Raw genomic sequence first — 20358 nt, forward strand, 5'->3', positions numbered from 1 at the left:
TTTTTTTTTTTTTTTTTTTTTTTTACTGTTGCTTTGGAAATCTTTGAGCAAAGGAAGGAGACGATACTAGATACTGGGTGTAGATGCATTTGGACTTGAGGACTGACGCTCTGTGTGCCAGGTGCTATGCTATTCCTGTGCCTTGTTTCTTTGGTCCCAACCCAAGAGCGCAAGGCTTGTTGCCCGCCTTTTGCAGATGCAGAACCTGAAACCAGGGAGGTCAGGGACTTGCCCAGTCACTCAGGTTGTATGCGATGGAGCCAGCTCTAGAATCGAGGTATGACTGGCTCTAATCCATAAACACTCTGGGCTTGTCGTATTTGAAAAGTGGTACATCTAGCCAAAATGTCACCAGATGTCAGGATTTTCTTGCATTTTGAACATCACTGATTTCTGGTGCTTAGAAATGACCTGCACAGGAAAGGCTGTGTCATCCCAGTGGAATATCTGTGCCCTGCAAGGCCAGCTTCCCTTAATCACTGACAGTGGAAGAGTACTTCATTGTTCCCTAGCTGTTGTACAAAGTCAAACACTGCATATCTATTTTGTGACAAGTCTCCTGATTTAAGAAGCTGTGTGCTAAATAGTTGGGAATGCAAGGAGATGTGGAGAAAGCCAGAACACATTTCTGCCTTTAAGTCAGGTAAAGTGGAGAAGCAGGAACCATCACCTTCCTGGCCTGCAGACAGAGCTTCAACATTTTGGGTCCCGAGTCATCTTATATATGTCCCCTGCAGTCATAGGAATAAGAAGCTGTTTATAACTTCAAGTCTCGGCGACTAGAAAGCTAGCTGGTGGCTCATAGACCACCCTTTATCAGCACCCGAAGGCTTGTTATGCAGTGTGCATGCTGGTGTTCATCAGAAGAAAAGGGTTTATGATTCTTTTTTTTTTTTTTGGTTTGTGATTCTTTATCACATTTATTTTCAGGAAGTACTGGCGTATATGGGAGGTGGGCACACATGTGTGTATACACAGAAGGACTAAGGTTTGTAGTTTGCCCCAAGGTTAGAAAAGAAGGCCAACTCTGTGATGTGGAGTCAGTTTACGAGAAAAGCACTAAATCAGCATGATGAAATCAGGCTCTAGGGTCATTTGGTTTCTCAGGCAAGGGATGTGTTTTTTTGCTGTTTTCTTATACACCTGCTGGGGATATATAGGTGCTCAATAAATATAAAGTGCTTGATTGGTAAAGACTAAAAATCCATGTTTCAGCTGGTCAGACTAAGACACTGTAGCCATCTCCTTGGGTCCTGAATTCGAGAAAGTGCCCCTTTTCCTTGTAGGTGGCATATTGTGTTTCACTACCTGGCTTTATGACAAGGTGCTGTTTATCTTGGGGTGGGAATGACAAAGAGGTACAGTTAACTCTGGGCTCACAGTTGGAGTGACCAATTTGGGACTTTGGGGCTTGGCCACAGAGCTTTGATCTTTAGACAGCAGCCTGAGCACAGCCCCTAAGGCAGTTTCCTGAATTTGAGAAGCAGTAAGGAAGATAAAGGTTGATTTAGGCAACTTACTGGCTGCTGGTTTGAGGTTACACTGACCTGGTTACAGAGGATTAAAAGAAGAAAGGAAAGACAAAGTTGAAACCTGTAATGTATATATCATAGACCAGCTTAAAGTATAGCCCACAAATATTTTCCAAAGAGTTTTTAGCACCATGAACATCAGGAACAGGAGGGCCCACAGATATGCCACCATAAAAATGATGTAATTGGACTCCTGTACCAAGCAACAGACACTAAACCCAAACTTGCTTAAATGAGAAAAGGTGTTAGTTCACAACCAAAAAGTCAAGGATCTATTTGGTTTGGGTGTGGCTTAACTGAGAGCCCAGACCAAGTCTTGAGGATTGTATTTCTGGCCACCATCGGCTCTCCTGGATCTGGGGTTCATTTTCAAAAAGCTGCTACCAAGAGTCAGGCCCAGCGACCCAACGTTCTAGGGCTGACTCTGGTTGGCCTGGATTGGGTCAGGGTCAACCCTGAACCCAGAACTCGGGCTTTGGAATCTTCACTGACAGGGAAAGTGTCCATGGTACCCACACTACACAGGCTGTAGAGAGTGGGCGGGGGGGGGGGGGAAGGGTGACCCCCAACTTGTAATGGTACATCCAGAAGAAGGGATGAGAGATGGGTGGGGGGAATGTCCTCGGGTGATGGATAACATATTCCATAGAAGCTTTTATTTTTTCCCCCACAAAGCTTTGAGTTTTCATGGAAAAGGCACATTAAATGAACATAGCACTGCGTGGTTCTGGTCTCAGCTCTCCATGCCTACGTGAAACCAATACACACACTGAAAAACAGACTGTTAGGGATTGTGTTTCCACTTAATACTGAGAGTTCTCACTAGCTCCCAGCTTGGATTGCTTCTCCCTGAATTCGTGCTGATTCTTGATAGCAGAGGTTCTGAGAGGGTTGCAAGGACCCCGGGGGTCTGGTCATTGAGGAGTTGATGCAGCAGCACTGTCTACTGTCTACTGTCATGTTGAAATGGAGAACCCTTGGCTAGGGGCTAGACCTGGGGAGGAATGGGACATCTCAGTACCAGGACTTTTTCACCAAGGTGTGGGAGTTTATAGTGGGAGACAGGCCACTCCATGCTCACACCCTGACCTCACGCCTCCACCCATTCTCCTGCACCGTTTCTAGGTTTGCAGGTACAGCAGGTCCTTGAGATATGCTTCATTCATCATTTCATTTCATGGTTGATGAGAAATAAAAGAATTCTGGCTATGTTGAAGGAAATGATGTCACTCAAGTACCTGGTTTCATTGTGTCATTTTGCTTAAAGTCCCAGTTTCCAAGAACCAGCTGGTGTGAGCGAAGACCTTCCATAGACCAGGGACGCACATGAATCTGCACTCTTCCTGGGATTAGACCCTGGCTCCACTCTTTTCCAGCTGTACAATCTGTGCCTCGGTTTCCTTATCTCTAAAACATGATTAATGGTACATCAGAGAATTGGTGTTAGAATTGGCTAGTGTTCTTGTGTTCTGCTTGAGCTGTTCCTTGGCGAGATAAATAAGCTGTCATGTGAAGACCCTTATACCTCTTCTCTGTGCTCTGTACTCTCCTCCACTCCCATCTTCCCAGAGTGTTATTTGGCTGCCAGTTGTACTTTGGGTTGTGCTGGATGCCAGGTGGAGAGATCTGGGCTCAGGAGCCCCAAATAAATGGACAGATAGCCAGAGCGAAAGCCATGATATTGTCACTCATTTGTTCTTTTGCTCAGTGGTTTTATAGAATACCTTATTCAGTAGCCATCATTGTGTGGAAGTTCTGGATAGAGCATGATCGGCCAGGTAGGTCTCTGGCCTGAAAGAACTCGTTGTCTACTTGGGAGCCAGATGAATAAACGCACAATTAGGGTTCAGTGTGAGTAGTGTGGCAGTGGGGTCTGCTAAGGCCCTGATCTAGACTGGGGTATATATCTGGGGCAGCTTCTGGAAGGTGACATTCAAGCCAGATCCCCAAAGGAGTAGAAGTTTGACAGGCAGATCGGAGGACTGTGCATGAAAGATGTTCTGAAAGCAGAAGCAGCCTCTGCAAAGGCCTGGGCTGACCTGTGGGTCGTGTGTTTTCATCACTACACTAGTGTAGTCTGGTTTGCAAACTGCTGTCTGGAACGGGCTGACGGTCTCTGTTGTTGCAGGGACATGGAGAAAGCAGAGCGGCAGGCAGTTCCCCAGACCAACCACACAGAATCCTGTCGTGAGTGTGGCCGTGTGGCACCAGGACACAAAAGGGATTGTCCTCATCGTGGCCTTGAGGACTCCTTCAGGTACGAGAGGCGGGAGCAAGAGGAAGAACGGTACCGTCCCCAGAGAGACCCACTGGAGGGCAAGCGGGACAGGAGTAAGGCCAGGTCTCTCTACTCACCTGTCGATGAGGAGGCCTTGTTCGTGGATTTACCTGGTGGGCTGAGAGGCCAGCAGGCACAGCCCCAGCGGGCAGAGAAGAATGGCATGCTGCCCACCTCGTATGGCCCAGGAGAGCAGAATGGGACTGGCGGGTACCAGCAGGCCTTTCCTCCCAGGACCAACCATGACAAGCATAGCCAGAGGAAGAGCAGTCTGGCCCAAGTGGAGCACTGGGCGAAGACCCAGAAGGCGGACGGCAGGAGGTGAGTAATAGACTCCGGATCACTGCTACTGAGGAGCATAATCACGCAATAACAACAGTTATCATTTACCCAGCACGTGCTGGGTAAATGCTGGCCTCAGATTCTTTAGCTCCATTATCTCCATAAATCCCTGTAACAACCCCACGAGGGAGGGGGTGATATTCCCAATTGATGGGTGAAGACGCCAGGACTCAGAGAAGTAAATGAACTTATCCAGGGCATACAGAGAATGGCAGAGCCAGTTCTTAAACCCAGGCCTGTGAGGGCCCCAAGCCCATAAGATTACATCAGGCTTCTCTGCTCTGCAGAGAGCCTGCCCTGAGACAGTCAGCATGTGAACAGTAGCTGGTCTTCTCCTCTTATTCTGCTACTTCTCTGCATATGAGAAATGTTTGCAGAAACTAGAGTAAATAGAGATCCCTTTTTCATTGCAGGCACGTAGACAAGCGCTTAGGCACTGTTGACATTAGGCTTTGCCATACCCATTCCTTCAAGAAACGGGTTTTAGTTAATTATTTAGAAGGCATGCCTCTTGCTATTTGCAAAGCACTACCTGTGTTTATTATAATTTTAAATTAATTAGGACACATTTATGAACATGAAGACTTGGTGATCCCAGCTTCTTTGTTGTCCTTAGAAACATCTGTGTGTAAAGGCAGCAAATGCCCCTCACCATCTTCAGGCTTCTAATATTAACCACCGACAGGAGAAGAGATAGCAAAGCCATGACATGTGCGGGAAGCTCTCCAGGGACTGGAGGGCCCCCCTTGATGGGGCACAGACTAAGTCTACCGCAGCCTGGAAACAGGTTCTAAAATGCCACAATTGGACCTCGCTGTGAGGTCCAAACTGTCCCCTGTGGACTCCTGAGGCAGAGCTCCTGGGAAATAGCGGAGGATGCCATTCAGGTGGTGGGTGTGGTGTGCGTGCGTGGGCTTTGCAACCACTCCCTGGTTGTCAAGATAGATGGTGAAGGAAAGGTGAAAAGAAAGAAGGAATTTTGTGTCATGGTTAAGATGCCTTCTCGTCCCCACCCAGGGCTGATCAACTTCATTTGTTCAAATTTAGTGCCTTCTTGCAAACAGCAAGCTACTGACCAGGGGAGGGAGGCTGCTGTTCGTGGTACTGGGCTAGTGGACCACTTTGGAAGGTGGCTGGTTCTAGTGACCTTCCCACTACATGAGGTGGGAATGCTGTCAGGGGTTGTATCATTTAGGTTCTCAGGAATTTGAATTTTATTTGAAAAAGCAATAGAAGAAGCTACTAGAATGTTTTAAGCAGGGAATGATGTGATCTGATTAATAAATCATGAAGCAGAAGATCGGTGTCTGGAGAGAAAGCTTTGCTATAGTCCAGGATTGTGACATTGGAAAGAGTCGAGGTCCATTTTGGAGGTTGAAAGGTTGAAACGTCAAAGCTTATCAGTGAGCTTGATGTGCAGAATGAAAGACAGGGGGGTCAAGTATCATTCCTAAAATTTCGACTTGAACAAATAGGGTAGTTGCTGTGGTAGGGAAGACTATGGAACAAGTTTGGATGGAAATCAGGGTTTCTATTGTGGATATAAAAGTTTGAGACACCTATTGGCGATCCGAGGGGGAGACTGTCAGGCAGTTCAGTACAGTTTGTGTTATTGAGGTTTGAGGCCCGGGCTGGATACACCAACAGGTAAGTGGCCAGCACATAGTTGGTACCCAGCACTTAGAAATTAGCAGCATTAGGGAGCTCTAGCAGAGGAGACAAGGTGTGATCAGAAAGAAGCTACCTGTGTTGACTTAGCTCTTCCTTCTTACATGTTGACAGCTCGAGGAACTTGAGGTCAGTATGGAAGAGGGGTAAAAGCAGGAGAACCCAGAAATGAGGGCAGATAGGAAGAGTAAAGGTTAGGCCCTGATGAGTCTGTACTTCTTGCTAAGAATTTGGATTTAGTCTCTAAGGCCCACAGAAGCCACTGGTGGGCTTTAAACAGGAGTATGTATGAACATATCAATTGTTTAGAATAGTGGTTTGAAGGGTGTTAGTGGGGAAGAGGCTGCAGGATCTCCTGGGGAGATTTTTCAGGCTAGACATCTCTTTACCACATCCCATTTCTAGTATAGCAAGTCCATGTATGTGTTGAAGACATTTCTAGGGTGATTCGGATGTACCCCAGCCAAAATGGGAAAGACAGTTTTAATTATCCCTTAATTAAAAAAAAAAATACTACCCTACTTCTAACTCTGGCACCTTTAAGGAAACAAATTCCAATTTTAAAATAGCTTTCCTTATTTGTCTCTTTTTTTCCAAGTAAGGTAGTATTATTTCTTGATGTTTTGTTATTCATTGAGATTCTACTCTAGAAGATAAGGGTGTAAGTTTCTTACTTCCCCCTGTACCTTTTTTTCCAACAGATCCCCACTTATACCCAACAGATACCCATTCCCAGCTTCACAGTATAGTTGTAGTGTTTGTTTAGGTCGCTAGTCAGTTTTTAAATTGTTTTGTCAATATATTCACAGTTGAGCCATATGGTGTATCATAATTAAATTTCATTTGTTGTGCAATTTTTGTTTTCCCTGGTGTTGATAATTTCTGTGCTTTTAGTTTTTTCTGTACCAAGCTCTAATATGTAACCAAATTCATAGCTATATGTGTAAATCTGTGTTCAGAAACTTCAAATAATCTACTCAAAAGGTAAAAAATCCAAATAATACCAAAGGTTAAATACTGAAAAGCAGGTGTCCTGTTTTATTCCAGAAACCTAGTTTCACTCCCCAAAGATCAATCACTAATAAAAAAATAAAATCTCTTCATTTTTTTTTTAAATTTGTATGACCCATAGATATTTTTATATATCTGTTCTCTTTACCACCTTATAGGTATGCTATAATTTGAAATTGTGTGGAATACAACTGGCCTTTATGCCATTTCCTTACTGATAATAGATTAGATTGGTTGGTTATACATTTTTGCTGTTGCCAGCTGGTGCAATGAATATCCTTACCCAGTTGCCTTTATACAAGTGCAGAAAGTATTTGAGGGATGCATTACTTGAAGTGGAATATGTTTATATACATGTCCACCTATGCGTATAAAATTATGTATAGATGTATGTGTAACTGTATGTTTACCTACACACCTATACACACATAAACACACATATTTATGATTTTACTTTTGATAGATATTACAAAATCATCCCAAAGATGCTGATCAGTTTTCACTCCACCAGAAGTGCCCCTTGTTTCTCCACATCCACATCAGCACTGAAAAATTGTTTCTCGTTAACTCCTTGCACTTGTGAAAATATGGGAGATGATTTCGTTGGAGAAGAGTCTAGGAAGAGAAAATGGTCAAGTATAAATGGCCGTGGTTTGAGGAAAAGGAAGAAGACCCAAATAAGAGCGGTGCTGATGGTGAGGCTTGTGAGGGAGTTGTGGTAGGTTGTCAGGCATGGTCAACTGGCTTATTTAGTGCTAAAGAGGAGCTAAAATCAATATTCAAGTTAGGCATCACTTCTAGTTAGCTGCACTACCATGCACGAGATGCAGCCTAGGCAAGAGAAATGTACCTATGGAGTGTTCAGGTGGAGATGGCCCGTGATTGTAAGAACTGTGGGTTCAGTTTAGTGAAAGATTTGAAAATCATTGCAGTGGTTCTTAATCCTGGCTGCACAGTGTGATCATTTGAGACCCTGCTCTACAGACTTTTATTTAATTGATCTTGAGCAAGGTCAAGGCATCTGTAGTTTTAAAAGTTATGATGATGGCATCTGAGAGAGGTTTGTCATTTACTGAGGTCTTGGGGTTTAGGTCCAGGAATCTGATTCTATCGATTTGGAAGGGGTCCAGCCTATTCATCAGGAGTTTTAGAAACACCCCCTCTTCCTAGTGATTCTAATGTGAGCTAGGGTTGAGAATCCCTAACTTAGTGTGCGCTATAGCAGAGGGCCAAGGACCGAACCCTGAGGATCTCCAGCCCAAAGGGTGGGCAAAAGCAGTTTCCTTAAAGGAGCTGATCAGGAGAGGGAGTAGGAATTCTCCATCTGGTGAGGGATTTTGTTTGGAAGGAGGTGCTGCCAGTAAGGACTCCTCCCTGGAAGGGGAGGGGGTGCCTCTTGAGAAGGCTGGGCACCCTTAAAGGAGAGTCTGGAACCTCGGGTCTCTACTGGCCTGCTCAGGCATTGGAACCCTTGTATACCCTGAACTTCTTGATGGGTTTAGAGGGACAGACCTAAATTGCCCCTTTTAATAGAGCTAGAATGTTCAAGTTAGGTAAGGCAGAGTGATAGGAGTGGAAGGTGTGAAAAAAGCAGAAAGATGGCAGCAGCAGTGAGAATCCCTTGGTGGAAGATGTGAAGAAAGGAATTTCAAAAGCTGCTTGATTGATACACACTTAAATGTTGTTGGTGGTGAAATGCTTCTACACAACCATTTCTGCAACCCACAGACCCATGTTATCTTGCAGTAATAGGTATTTCGAAGTGTGGGGCAGGGGCCACTTTGGGAACTCAAGGAGAAACCAACTGCATAAAAATGAGAGGTTGGGGAAGGTGTTGGAATTTCTCTAGGACATGGGATGGGAGTTTGAGCTATTCTTATCTGAGGGGCAAGGGCATGAGGCCTGTCAATGAAAACAGTTTATTGGCTATGGAGGTCACTGAACACACAGTGAGAGAAACTTCAGTTAGAATGTGGAAGCAGATCTCAGTGGGCCAAAAAATAACAGAAAGAAACTGAAGGCACAATATGGACTTTTCAAGGAGAAAGTTGTTAGTCACTGAGTAAGCAGAATCCTCAGTTTCTGACCTTTTACTTCTGTCTTATAAGGACTGCATTGAGTTTTTTATTTTCCCTTAAAGACATATTGTATTTATCTCTTATAGTCTAATAATAAATAGGTCTGGCTGCACAATAAAGGAATCTCACTTATTTGAAAATATAGACAATCAATATCTCTGCTTTGTGCGTGATTAAGACTGTGCATCTCACCAGACTGATCACCTTAGCTTTGGAAGGAGAATTATTTAGACTGTAATGTGGTCTCATAATCGTGTCTTTAGCCCACACAAGGAATTAAATCCTCTGGAATGATGGTGTGTAGGAGACAGATGGTCTTTCCCTTAGAATGTTAACACATTCAAAAATTGTCTCAAAATTTTAGCTGTCTAGCCTCTTCCCCAGGGTGTTTAAAGGAATGCGTAATTGTAAAATAAAGATGGGGGGTTGTGTCAGGGACACACCGCTACAAGGAACAGAATAGAAAGTCCTGCAATTGATATGGAAGTTAGGGTGAGCAGTAGCTGCCGCAGAAGCAACTGGTTATAAAAACTGATAGACCCTTTCATAGTGGTTCTACTAGAATATCCTGTTCAGAGCCTTTTGGAGCAGAGAGGTACCAAAGCCACAGAGCAGGGTGTGCAGGCAGGCGACCTCGAGCCCTCTTCTGGGGGAAGTCTGGAGCTGGGGTCAGTAAATGGATCTACTGTCTGGGTCAAAGATGCTGTCAGAGCTCCTCTGGGGGCCCCCTCAGGGTTTCTGACTGGGCAGGTCAAGGCCTGAGAACCTGCATTTTTAACACATCCCCAGAAGGTGCTGATGTGGCTGGTTCCTGGGCCACGCTGAGCAGAAATGGCTTAGAACAGCTGGTGGCAGGTGATGCATGGGGATTTGTTAGATAACGTTGACAGGTAAAGGCAGAGCTGGGACTCCAGTGGCCTGTCCGATTCAAACACCTGCATTTAGGGGGATCCTTCGTCATCTTGGATCTATTGCCCCTCTCTCCACCACTGATTAGGTACTATGGCTTGGCCTCTGGAGCCAAGGCTCATAATTGCACTGGTATCTTGGGGTCACCCCAAATGACCAGCACTGAGGGGGTGGCAGTGTGTAAGCACAGGGCACAGCTGGAAGACGAGGTCAGGCCATTCAGACACGTTAGGCAGGCATGGAGTGGGCTGCAGTGTCCTGTGGGAGGGTGGACGAGAGCACAGACAGGATGTGATTGGCATAGTTTGCTTTTTGGTTTAGGCAGAGTTAACAGTGGTTAATAAAGTCATGAACTCTCCAGGGGAAGCCCCCTGCCTGGTTTCTGCCCCTGCAACCTGTTTGAGGGATCCGGCCACTTCCACAGACACCCAATCCCCTCTGATGCTGGGGAATCAGTGGGAAACCCTGCCCCCTAGTGGCAAACAGAGTAACCCGGCCAAGTGCGCTTCAAAAGCTCTTAAAACGACCTCCGGCCACTGCAAAGGTAAGGGTATAAAACAAGAGAAGAAAGCTGCCCTTTTCAAATGAGAAGTGCTTTCACCCCCAGGAGGATCTGTTAAGCAGTGTCTAGTGTCCCCATTTTACCTTAAGTAGAGTGAGGACATAACTGTCACCTGGGGTCACACATCTGGGGGGTGATTAAGTTTGAAAACAATTATCACGCAATTGTCAAACTTCAGCCCCCTGGACCACTTGTTAAAAAGCAGGTGACCAGCCCCACCCACAGGTCGGGGGCCTGAGCACCTGCATTTCTAACACATCCCCAGGAGGTGCTGATGTGGCTGGTTCTTAGGCCACTCTGAGCAGAAATGGCTTAGAACAGCCAGCGGCAGGTGTCTCCATCGGGGTTTATTAGACGACGTTGATAGGAAAAGGAAGAGCTGGGACTCTAATCCCAGCCTGCCCAATTCAAACACCTGTTTCTTTTTGCCACGTCATACTGCCTTGCGGGCCAGACCTTTCAAGCTTAATGAAACGCCATGCCTTCCCCTCTCAGGACTGGTTGATGGTAGTTTTCAGTCACACCCAGCTGGTGGCTGGGGTATTTGCTGATGGCTTGGTTGTGTGTCAGGCCATTCTGTCCTCCAAGGATTTTGTCTTGCTGGTATGAAAGGTTATGTCCGTACAGAACCTTGGGCATGTTACAGGCTGTTTGATAACTAGGTCAGGGCAGAGCGGGACCCTGAGGGCAAAGGTATTGCAGAAGCCCCCCATGGAAGAGCCATAGGGAAGGTCCTGGAGAATGAGCGAGATGTGGGTGAGTAGGGCCAGAGGAGCCCACTACAGGTAGGGGGTGGGGAGAACCCTGTGAGTAGGGAGTGGCAGGAGGAGAGCACCAGCGACAGCCCTCTGTGTATCAAAGGCCCTGGCTGACTGCCCTCATTTACTCCCGAGAGCAGCCCTAACAGGCAGGTGATACTGTCCTGCTACAGGAAAGGGTGCTGAGGCTCAGGGTGGCCGGCTTGGCTGCCTGGGGTCACACAGCCAGCGGCCCAGCTGTAGGAAGCTGGGCAGGATGAAGGTGAGGCTGTCGCTCAGGGTGGTCATAAGAGGAAACACCCCAGCCTCGTCCTGTCTCCTGAAAGAGGGGCAGTGTGGAGACAGGCCGCAGGTGGGCTGGGTCTGGTGAGCCACTGAAGTTTTTGGAACCTGGGTGTGCACAGTCCCAGCAGATGGCTGTGTACAGTGTGGAAACTAGTTAGGAAAGTCTCAGAGTTGTGTGGAGATATCTGGACTAAAGTAGTAGAAAGAAAGAAATGGATGCCAGCGACTCCCTGGAAGAACCTCCAGAACGTGCTTGGATACGGGTGGAGGGTGACCCGGAGAATTGTGAGTCCTTTTCTCCCTGCACCCTTGTTGGAAGAGTTGATTCATGGCAAGAGGGAGAGGAGGAGGCAGGTTTCATCACTCTGCACTTGAGTGACAGGTGTGGGGCAGCCCAGTTGTCCTGGTAGGGAGTTGATATGTCAAAGTTCATGGAGACAAGTGGTTCTGGAGTTCTCTGCGAGGGCAGGAAGTGACTGAAGTCCTGCGTGCCTGCTCTGGCTGCTCTTTGGGGTTCCTACCGGGTGTCCTCACCTGCCTAGTCTTTGGATTTTACTTTGCTGTTTCTGAAGCCTGGAAGATACTTGCTCAGTGGTCTCACCTGTCATTCTCCTTCCTCTGCAGCTTGCCCCTGGACCAGACCCTTCCTCGCCAGGGCCCTAGCCAGCCTCTGTCCTTCCCAGAAAACTACCAGACTCTCCCAAAGAGCACCCGACACCCCTCGGGGAGCTCTTCCCCTCCACCCCGCAACCTGCCGAGTGACTATAAGTATGCACAGGACCGAGCCAGCCACCTGAAGATGTCGAGTGAGGAGCGCCGGGCACACCGGGATGGCACCGTGTGGCAGCTCTATGAGTGGCAGCAGCGCCAGCAGTTCCGGCATGGCAGCCCCACGGCACCCATCTGTGCTGGCTCCCCAGAGTTCACGGACCAGGGCCGGAGCAAGAGCATGCTAGAGGTACCCCGCTCCATCTCTGTGCCTCCGTCTCCTTCGGACATCCCACCCCCAGGGCCCCCGAGGGTCTTTCCACCCCGGCGACCACACACACCAGCAGAGAGGGTCACTGTGAAGCCTCCAGACCAGAGGAGGAGCGTCGACATCTCGCTGGGGGGTTCTCCCAGGAAAATCCGTGGCCATGCCACCAAGGTGAGGTTCTGCAGGCCCTGGGAGGTTGCTGGCCTGGAGGGGAGAGTGCCAGGGGCCTTCTGTGCTTGGAACACAAATTTGAGCAGTTTGGGACAATAATGATAGCGAATACTTCCCTAGCATTTTCAGGTGCTAGGTGTTGACTAAATGCCTTTTAATTCTTCCAATAACCCTCTGAGGTACATGCTATTTCTTTGTGCCCATTTAACAGATGAGAACAATTGAGGTATTAAGAGACCAAGTAACTTACATAGTCACACAACTAGGGCTTTGAAAGCAAGAAAGGATGTCTGTGTTCAGTTCTTCCTAGTAAGTTTTTAATTCTCCAAAGGGGCTTTCACAGGTTATTGCTTTAATCTGGTGAGAAAGTTCTGTACCTCCATTTTATAGATGAAAAAGCTGAGGTTCGGAGAGGTGGGGTGCCCACGTAGTGAGTGGCCAGGTCCTAGCCACTCGCTGGCTCCTGGTTTGGCCCTCGGCGTGATGTCTCGTGTCTCCTCTCTGCAGAACTTCTCTCCTGTGGACAGACGCTCCATGCCCTCCATGGGTTACATGACCCACACCGTCAGTGCGCCCAGTTTACACGGGAAATCGGTAAGCAGCACCTCATTCTTCCACCGCCACCTTCCCAGGTGAATGAGATGGTGCAGCCTGCAAAGGGCTGTCTCCCCAAGTCCCTCCCCTACTTCTCCCGCCTTTCCCCTCCCCCCAGCTATTCCAAAGCAGTCTATGGAAATAACAAATAAGGTAACAGACTCAGAGAGAGCCAATGACTTGCTTTGGGGACTCCCAGGTCGGTCGAAGAGCTCAAGGCGGGTGTGCAGGACAGTGTGGGCTCTTCTCTTTAGGGCCCATCTCATCTGCCACATTCTCCGGCTACCTGCCGTTCTCGTCTCACTCCTTGCCTCCCTGGTCTCTGCGCCATTAAATCAGCCTTCAAGGAGGCTGGAGGAGTTGCACTGTTGGCTGCAATCTCCTGAAAGAACCACTTCCTGCAGCCCCCTTTCTGCCAGAGCCTTTATTTGTCCTAATGACGGAGTCAATGCAGGAGTCACTAAGGGTGCCGCGGCCATGCTGTCCCGCCCTGGGGCGCAGAGTAATGGTGTCGTGCTCCGGTGGTGGCTAACTTCCTCGTGCTGTGTCTACACACCTGCAGCTGGAGGAGCTCTCACTGCTTCTCACCCGCCTACGGCGGCACCAGGCCAAGTTGGCCAGTGTGAGAAATTTTGCCGTCGGCCAGTTACTGCAGCACCAGCTGACATTTCCCACCTACCAGGTCAGCGATGGTGGGCTCGCTCCGGGCCAGGCCGCCCTGCGGGCAAGGGAGTGCCATGTTGCCCTGTATGCCCTCATCATGTCCGTGCACTGGTCTGTACTTGCTGCTGGCTCTCTCCCTTGTCCTGCCTGTGTGCTTCTGGATGCTGTGGATGCCGCACTGCTTCTGTGCAGCAGTGGTGGGGTCCACGCCCCCTGACGCCGGGGATGAGGCTGCATGTGGTGTGAGGCTCCCGGACTGTGGTTTCTTTGCCTGTGCGTAGTAACGGATGTGTGGCTGTGTCCCAAGGGCTGTGCTGGCTGTCATCTTGTCAAACTATGGACACTCCTTGAGATGTGATGTGTCAGCCTGGAGGGAGAAGGCACAGTGGCCTCTGTCATCTAGACAGTGTCCTGCTGAGAGGCAAAGCAACCTCATATCCCGCATCCTGGCGAACCTGAGAAAGGGTCGGATAATGGTCATGACCGCACGGGACTGCCAACATGTAGGCCAGAGCCAAAATGCAAGTCCTCTGCGGCATAACATTCTAAACGTCCCAGGACACGGGGCTTAGCCGGAAGCTGCAAGGAAACCACTGGGCAGTTGCTTTTCAGGCATCTTGACAGAGTTCAAGAAGATGTTGGTCCACATGAGGCCGGTCCCTCCAGGCTGCACAAAATCAGTGGACAGTTGAGGAAGGAGGCGAAATTGTCTCCTTCCTTTCTTGTCCTGCTTTAGTGAGACTGGAGGGAATCAGAAAATATATTTTGAAAAGTGAATATAAGGGAACATGTACAAAACCCTGAAGTTGTCAATTTGGGTGATTTTTTTTTTTACTAACATTCTTCACTCTTATCTTTACTTCAGGGGTTGGGCAACTTAGGGAAGTAGGGAAAGGTAAGGAGGTAGTTTCTGGATAATAATAGTAAGATCTTGGAAGCCACTGGTGTCCCCTCAGGCTTTCTCATGCTAAAAAGTACTTCCTGAATGCATTGCATTGTTTGTGCATTTGTTTTACATTAGAGCTGTGAACAGGGCCACCTCCCAGCCCAGGCTGGCATTGGCTTACTGAGAAACCTCGTAGTCTGCAGAGAAAGTGGAGCTGGACTGTTTTCCTTGAGCTTTCATGGCTCTTCTGCCTCACAGTGAGCTTCTGTGATCTGTTACATGGGAGGCGCAAGTCCTAGGAATTCAGTCTTTCCACCAAAGAACTTGACAGACTGTCAGATGACAGAGCAGATAGGTCTGGTCTGGGGCTTCTTGACCAGCTCTTGCCATAGTTATGCTGACCTCATGCCATGCTGAGCAAAGGGAGCCAGTACTTCGAGGAAACTTCCGGTGGCTGCCAGTGCTTTCTCACTCTGGATCCCAAAGTCAGAGGGACCTCCTGGGATCACCAGGGTCCTCTCCCTGCCTCTTCAAGGCTTTCCTCCACAGCCTGCAGGTGCCATTTTGCTTGATGCATGTGAATCACCCAGTGCGGAGGTTTGATGACAAGAATTGCAGCATTGTGATTGGTGGGGCCCTGGCTCAGGGGGTCATGGCCTCTTCCAGCTAAACCTCTCTGATTCTGTCTTGGGAGCTCCCACGGATTTCCCTCTGCTGTGCTGTCTCCCGCCTCTCATCAAACTGTCCTCCTAGCCAACAGAGGACACGCTGGCTCTCCCGACAGTGATTTGCCAGATCCAGCGGGCTGACAGGGCTCTGAACTGCGCTGAGACGTGGGCGCTTGGGCTGTGGCTCTGGATGTGTTGGTCTGCTATGGTCCCCGAGTAGCAGAAACAGTTACCATGTGCAGCTCTGAGTTATGCAAATTCTTCATGTTCATAGCTGACATTTTTCTCTCTGTGCTTCACTTGAAGGCTGATGATACCTACCTCCAGCTGAAGAAAGATCTGGAGTACCTAGACCTCAAGGTGAGTGGTGTGTCAGGGGTCTTGCCTCCTGTGAACCCTCATTTTTCTGAGAGTGTCAGCCTCCTTGGAACCAAACCCCAAGCCAGAGCCACACGGGTCTTATCAAATCTGGGTCCTGAGTGAAGCATTCTCCTGCTTGAATCAGAAGGGTTTTATTGCTTATAGTCTCAAACTCTGGGCTTTCCTTAGGTTCCTACAATTTTGCTGTAAGGTCTCTGGTTTACAGTTGAGGGAACAAGACCTTGATCTCTTGTCCTACTATCCAGAAGGTCCCTCTAGACAGTAACCACTCTCTTCTTCAGAGCCTCCAGTGGGTGGCAGTGTGTGTTTTAAGACCCAAAGAGTTTGGTAGCTTGGTTGCTTTTATTGCTGGGGGACCAAGCACCACAAGGAATGATGTGGCCTGAGCTTTCAAAGGAGACTTCTGGCAGCTCGCCTGTGACTATGCAGGTGCCTCTCATTTTCTTTCTCCTTTTCCTAATAAATCTGTCCTCTTAAATGTAAAAAAAAAAAAAGAAAAGAAAAAAGAAGAAACAATGTTGTCTCCCATTTCCATGTTGGAGACCACACTGAGCCCCTCCCTGTAGTGATAAAACTTGCCACCCAGAGAGCCTGAGAAAGCAGCTGGAGAAGTTCGAGAGGCTCCTGCAGGAATGCTGCTATTGTTTCATCTGCAGCTCTCTGAAAGCTCCCACTGTGCAAAGCTCTGCATAGGCCTGAGCCATGAAATAGTCAGAGGAATGTGATCTTTCAGCCACTGCTAGTGCAGAGGGCCGCCAAGAGGCCTGAGGGAGGGCGCTCAGAAGGCTGCAGAGGACAGGCCTCTCTCCATCCCTGGTACCTGGCTTGAGATGTTTTCCAGGGTTTGTGGAAGCCTGGGTGTGAACAGTAGGTCCTCTGGCAGTGGATGGAGGTGGGAAGAAGTCTCTGAGGCAAGATCAGAGCTTTTTTGGTTAGAAATCAGCCAGTTCACTTATGTATCTGTTGAACACTTGCTGTGCACCCAGCTCTGGAGAAACCCAGGGGGATGCATGAGAATGGTTGACACATGGTAGCCTTGAACAACTTCCGGGCAGTCTGGGCTGGGAAAGGAAACATGTCCAGATAAAACTGACTTGTTATACTGAGTGTACCAAGACTTGTCCGGCACAGCTCTCAGAGCCTGCAGTGAGGATCGCTGCGGGCTGCAGTGTTGGGAGGGCTTCCGGCAGAGGTCCACATGTGTGCAGCCTTGAGGAGCCAGAGGGTTTGGGTCAGTTGAGGTTCAAAAGGGAATGGCGAGAGCCAAGGAGAGCCAGGGGTTGCTGCTGGAGCAGGCAGGCCTTGCAGGTTCCTGGTCCCACCCCTGGGTTTGGAAGGAAAGGCGTAGGAGCAAGAATTAAACTTGGCCTTCAGACACAAGCCAAACATGGGCGTTGTTCAGGTCCAGAACGTTTTCTAGCTCACATAGCTCACTCTGATCAGATCACACCGTCAGGAATGCTGAAGGCTGGTGGTCCAGCTAAGGAGGCATCATGCTCACAGTGGCGGTGTGGGCCAACTGCAGCCGGCCATGCCCTTGTGCCCGAAAGGACAGGGCCGGGTCCTGCCTGTGTGACCGGAGCAGGGGCCTCCAGCACCACTGTGATGGAGCCACCGTCCACACCTCCAGAGAGCCAGTCACCATGTCCCCTGCTAATTCTGACACCCACCCCAGGGTGAGGCAGTGGGAAAACAACTATTTGTAGATCATCTCCCGCTTTGGGGGAGGCGTGGCTCCGGGCCAGCACAGGGGCACCTTGAAACACTCTTCAGAGTGCAGGAGAGAACTTGGAAGGTTCTGTCCTTCTGGCCTGAGCGGGCCAGACAGCTCGTTTGCCTTTGCATCCTTGTTGGTGTGGGGTAGATGTCTCTCCAAGTTGGTCCAGGAGAGAAGGGGTGCTTAGTTCCAGACTGTAGAATTGGAGCTAACATGGATTAAGAAGCAGAGAGAAAAAGGGAGGCACAAGCTATGAGGCCAAGCCAGTTCTGTGTGTCCAGGCACCCCACAGAAGCCGAGTGTTAGAGGGTCCGGTGTGCCCGTCACTATGTTTTGCTTCTGTGAAATGTGCTGCCCCCCCACTTCCTTTTTTTTTTAAATTGTGGCTCAAAGACATGAGGCCACTTTCCCAAGCCCACAATGTTACTTGGGAGTGGGCGTTTGGGTAGAGCTCTGTCTGAAGCTGGTGTTCTGAACCCCCAAGCTTCCCAGCCTCTTTGAAATGCTGCTGCTTCTGGGAGTCCAGAGACATCACGTTGGCTCTGGACTTGAGCTGGGGTCATCATTGTGCTGGGAAACGTGTTTGCTGTGAGTGCAGAAGCTGCGTGCGTCCTTGCGGAGGGCTCACTACAGGAGCGGTACAGCCCCGAGCAGTAACTGGCGTTCGCACCTTTTGGAAACTGGCAGCTTGTCATTGAAGGCAGCTGTGTTGTACCAGCGCTGTCCCTTGCCCGTAGCTTTTGCTGCAGTTGCTGAGCTTCTGTGCGAACTAGTTGCCCTGATGTGTACTGCAGGATGGAGGTGCTTGGCTTCCCAGCAGCACATGTAGGAAAATATACTGCCTTTGTGCTGTGTGAGTCCTGGGCCTGGCGTGGCTGCTGGAGAGACTGGCACCACCTTGGCCTCCCTCTAAGGGACAGGGCGCCCAGATCAAGGGGGCAGTGGGTCTGCTCTGCCCAGATCCGCAGGGATATAGGGCTCCCTGCTGGGCGTCTCACTTGAGGATCCAGGTGAGGGGAGACACAAAGTGGACTACGACTGAGGAGTCTTTCAGGTGCGTGCCTTTGTTCGCAAGTGTCAAAACCCAAATCAACCTGCTAAGCTGAAAGGGGACTTACCCTGGCTCATGCATGCAGAGGCTGTGTCCCAGAATAAAGGAAAACAGATTTTCTAAAAGAGCCACCTTAGTCCATGGTGAGCTTCCCCATCACTGGGGTGTAGCTGCGGCAAGATGAACCCCAGGTGAGAGAGTGGATGGGAAATCCAGATACCTTTGACCCTCGAGATGCCATGACCTGCTAGACAGGACGAGCAGATGCTGACCCCAGCTGGGGTCCCTGAGATGAGGCCTCTGTGGGCATAACTGAATGGCCCCTGTAGCCCATCCTGGGCATGGAGGTGAAAATGAGTTATAACCTGCTGTGCCCAGGTTCTGGCGAAAGGGCTAGCCCTAAGACCCTGTTTGGCCACCTAGGTCCCTCTGTCCCTGTCCCAAGGGCCTCGGATTTAAGGGTCCAGAGCCCCCCTGTTCCCATCAGTTGATGTTCAGCTTCCAGAAGCATTGTGCTCTTTGCTGTTCTCTCCACCTGTGTTGCAGGACTTTTTCTTGCTGAAAGAGCCTTCCTGCAGTGGTACCACTTAGAACATGCTTGTCTTAGGGTTCCTGTTGCAAGTGTTTCTTTTCTGGCACTGACTTGTGATGTCAGGATGGGTAGGGCACCGCATTGATGTAGCACTTCCTCTGACCTGACCCTGTCTGGGCCCTTGATGTTCATTAGCTCACTCACTCCTCTTAGTACCTCCAGCAAAGCAATCGGTATCATCCCCACCTACCCTCCCGTCTGTCTGAGAGTGACTTCTGTCAGATTCTGTGGCTGGGCTTGAGCCTAGTGGTGGTGCTCACATCTGCCTGCCTTGTTCCATGTTCTGTGTCCTCCACCCCTCCTAAAATTTTGTATTTGCTGATTGTATTTCTGCATCGAAGCTCTGCATCGAATCCAGGTCCTTGACTGGGTCTGAAGAGTGGGTGTGGAAGTTCAGTTTTGTTGAGGGGAGGGAGGATGGGGGGGCCCCTCCAGTAGGGCAGGGTAGACCAGGAGGCAGTGAACCCCAAAGAGGCCCCTGTCCTTGTCGAAGGATGTTATCATTAGTGGCCCTGGGTGCTTGACCTCTGGATTCTTCATTACTGATTCTGAGATTAGGGCTTCTTGTCCTCGGTCTGCTTCCAAAGTCATTTTCTGGAATCGTGACTCTGGGACAACACCTCCTTCCAGATCCTTTGGGAGCTTGATGATAAAATGTAGATCTGGGTGGGGGAGGGGAATCCTCATGAATTAGAATATCTGGAGATGGTGTCCAGAATTCTGATGTTGTAGTTTTTTGGTTTTTTTTCCCCCCAACCAAGCTCTGGGCTTATGCACACTAAAGTTTGATGTCTGTTACCTGTCCATGAACTAGAGCAACCAGAGGGAGCTTTTAAAATGATTATCAGTGCATTGACCTCTATCCTTAGAGAGTCTTTTAATTGGTAATATTTAGGTGCTACTCTTAGAAAAGCAAAACAAAACAACACCCAGAATCATCCTAGGGGGGTACTAACATGTAGCCAGAGAGAGCAATATTGCTTCAGAACAGTGGTTCTCAAATTGTGAGTCCCAGACCAGCGGGATCAGTATTGAGGAGATTTGTTAGAAATGCAATATCTGGGCCCTTCCTGGTGGCACAGCGGGTGAAAGCACAGCACTGCAAGCCAGCAGCAGCCACTTCAGTGTTGGTCTGATCTCTAGCCCCGGGGGTGACCCACATGGCGTGGCAGACCTCTCCTGACCTGCCCGCTGCTCCCCTCAGCAGTGTACTTCGTTGGTCTGCCTGTTCTGCTC

General features: G+C 49.1%; 1 protein-coding gene across 2 annotated transcripts in view; it reads left to right on the forward strand.

Annotated features, from left to right (window-relative positions):
- The window catches only part of PLEKHA7 (pleckstrin homology domain containing, family A member 7), a 79526-nt gene that overhangs the window by 32224 nt on the left and 26944 nt on the right, over positions 1-20358 (forward strand). For both annotated transcript variants that reach the window (XM_012725661.1, XM_012725660.1), the window contains 4 exons: positions 3661-4131; positions 12048-12570; positions 13078-13164; positions 15688-15741. In XM_012725661.1, coding sequence (XP_012581115.1) covers positions 3661-4131; positions 12048-12570; positions 13078-13164; positions 15688-15741 — 1135 coding nt within the window. The remainder of the gene's footprint in view (positions 1-3660; positions 4132-12047; positions 12571-13077; positions 13165-15687; positions 15742-20358) is intronic.

The sequence above is a fragment of the Condylura cristata genome, unplaced genomic scaffold (assembly GCF_000260355.1).
Source record: "Condylura cristata isolate star-nosed mole 26May11 unplaced genomic scaffold, ConCri1.0 scaffold00015, whole genome shotgun sequence".
NCBI lineage: Eukaryota > Metazoa > Chordata > Mammalia > Eulipotyphla > Talpidae > Condylura > Condylura cristata.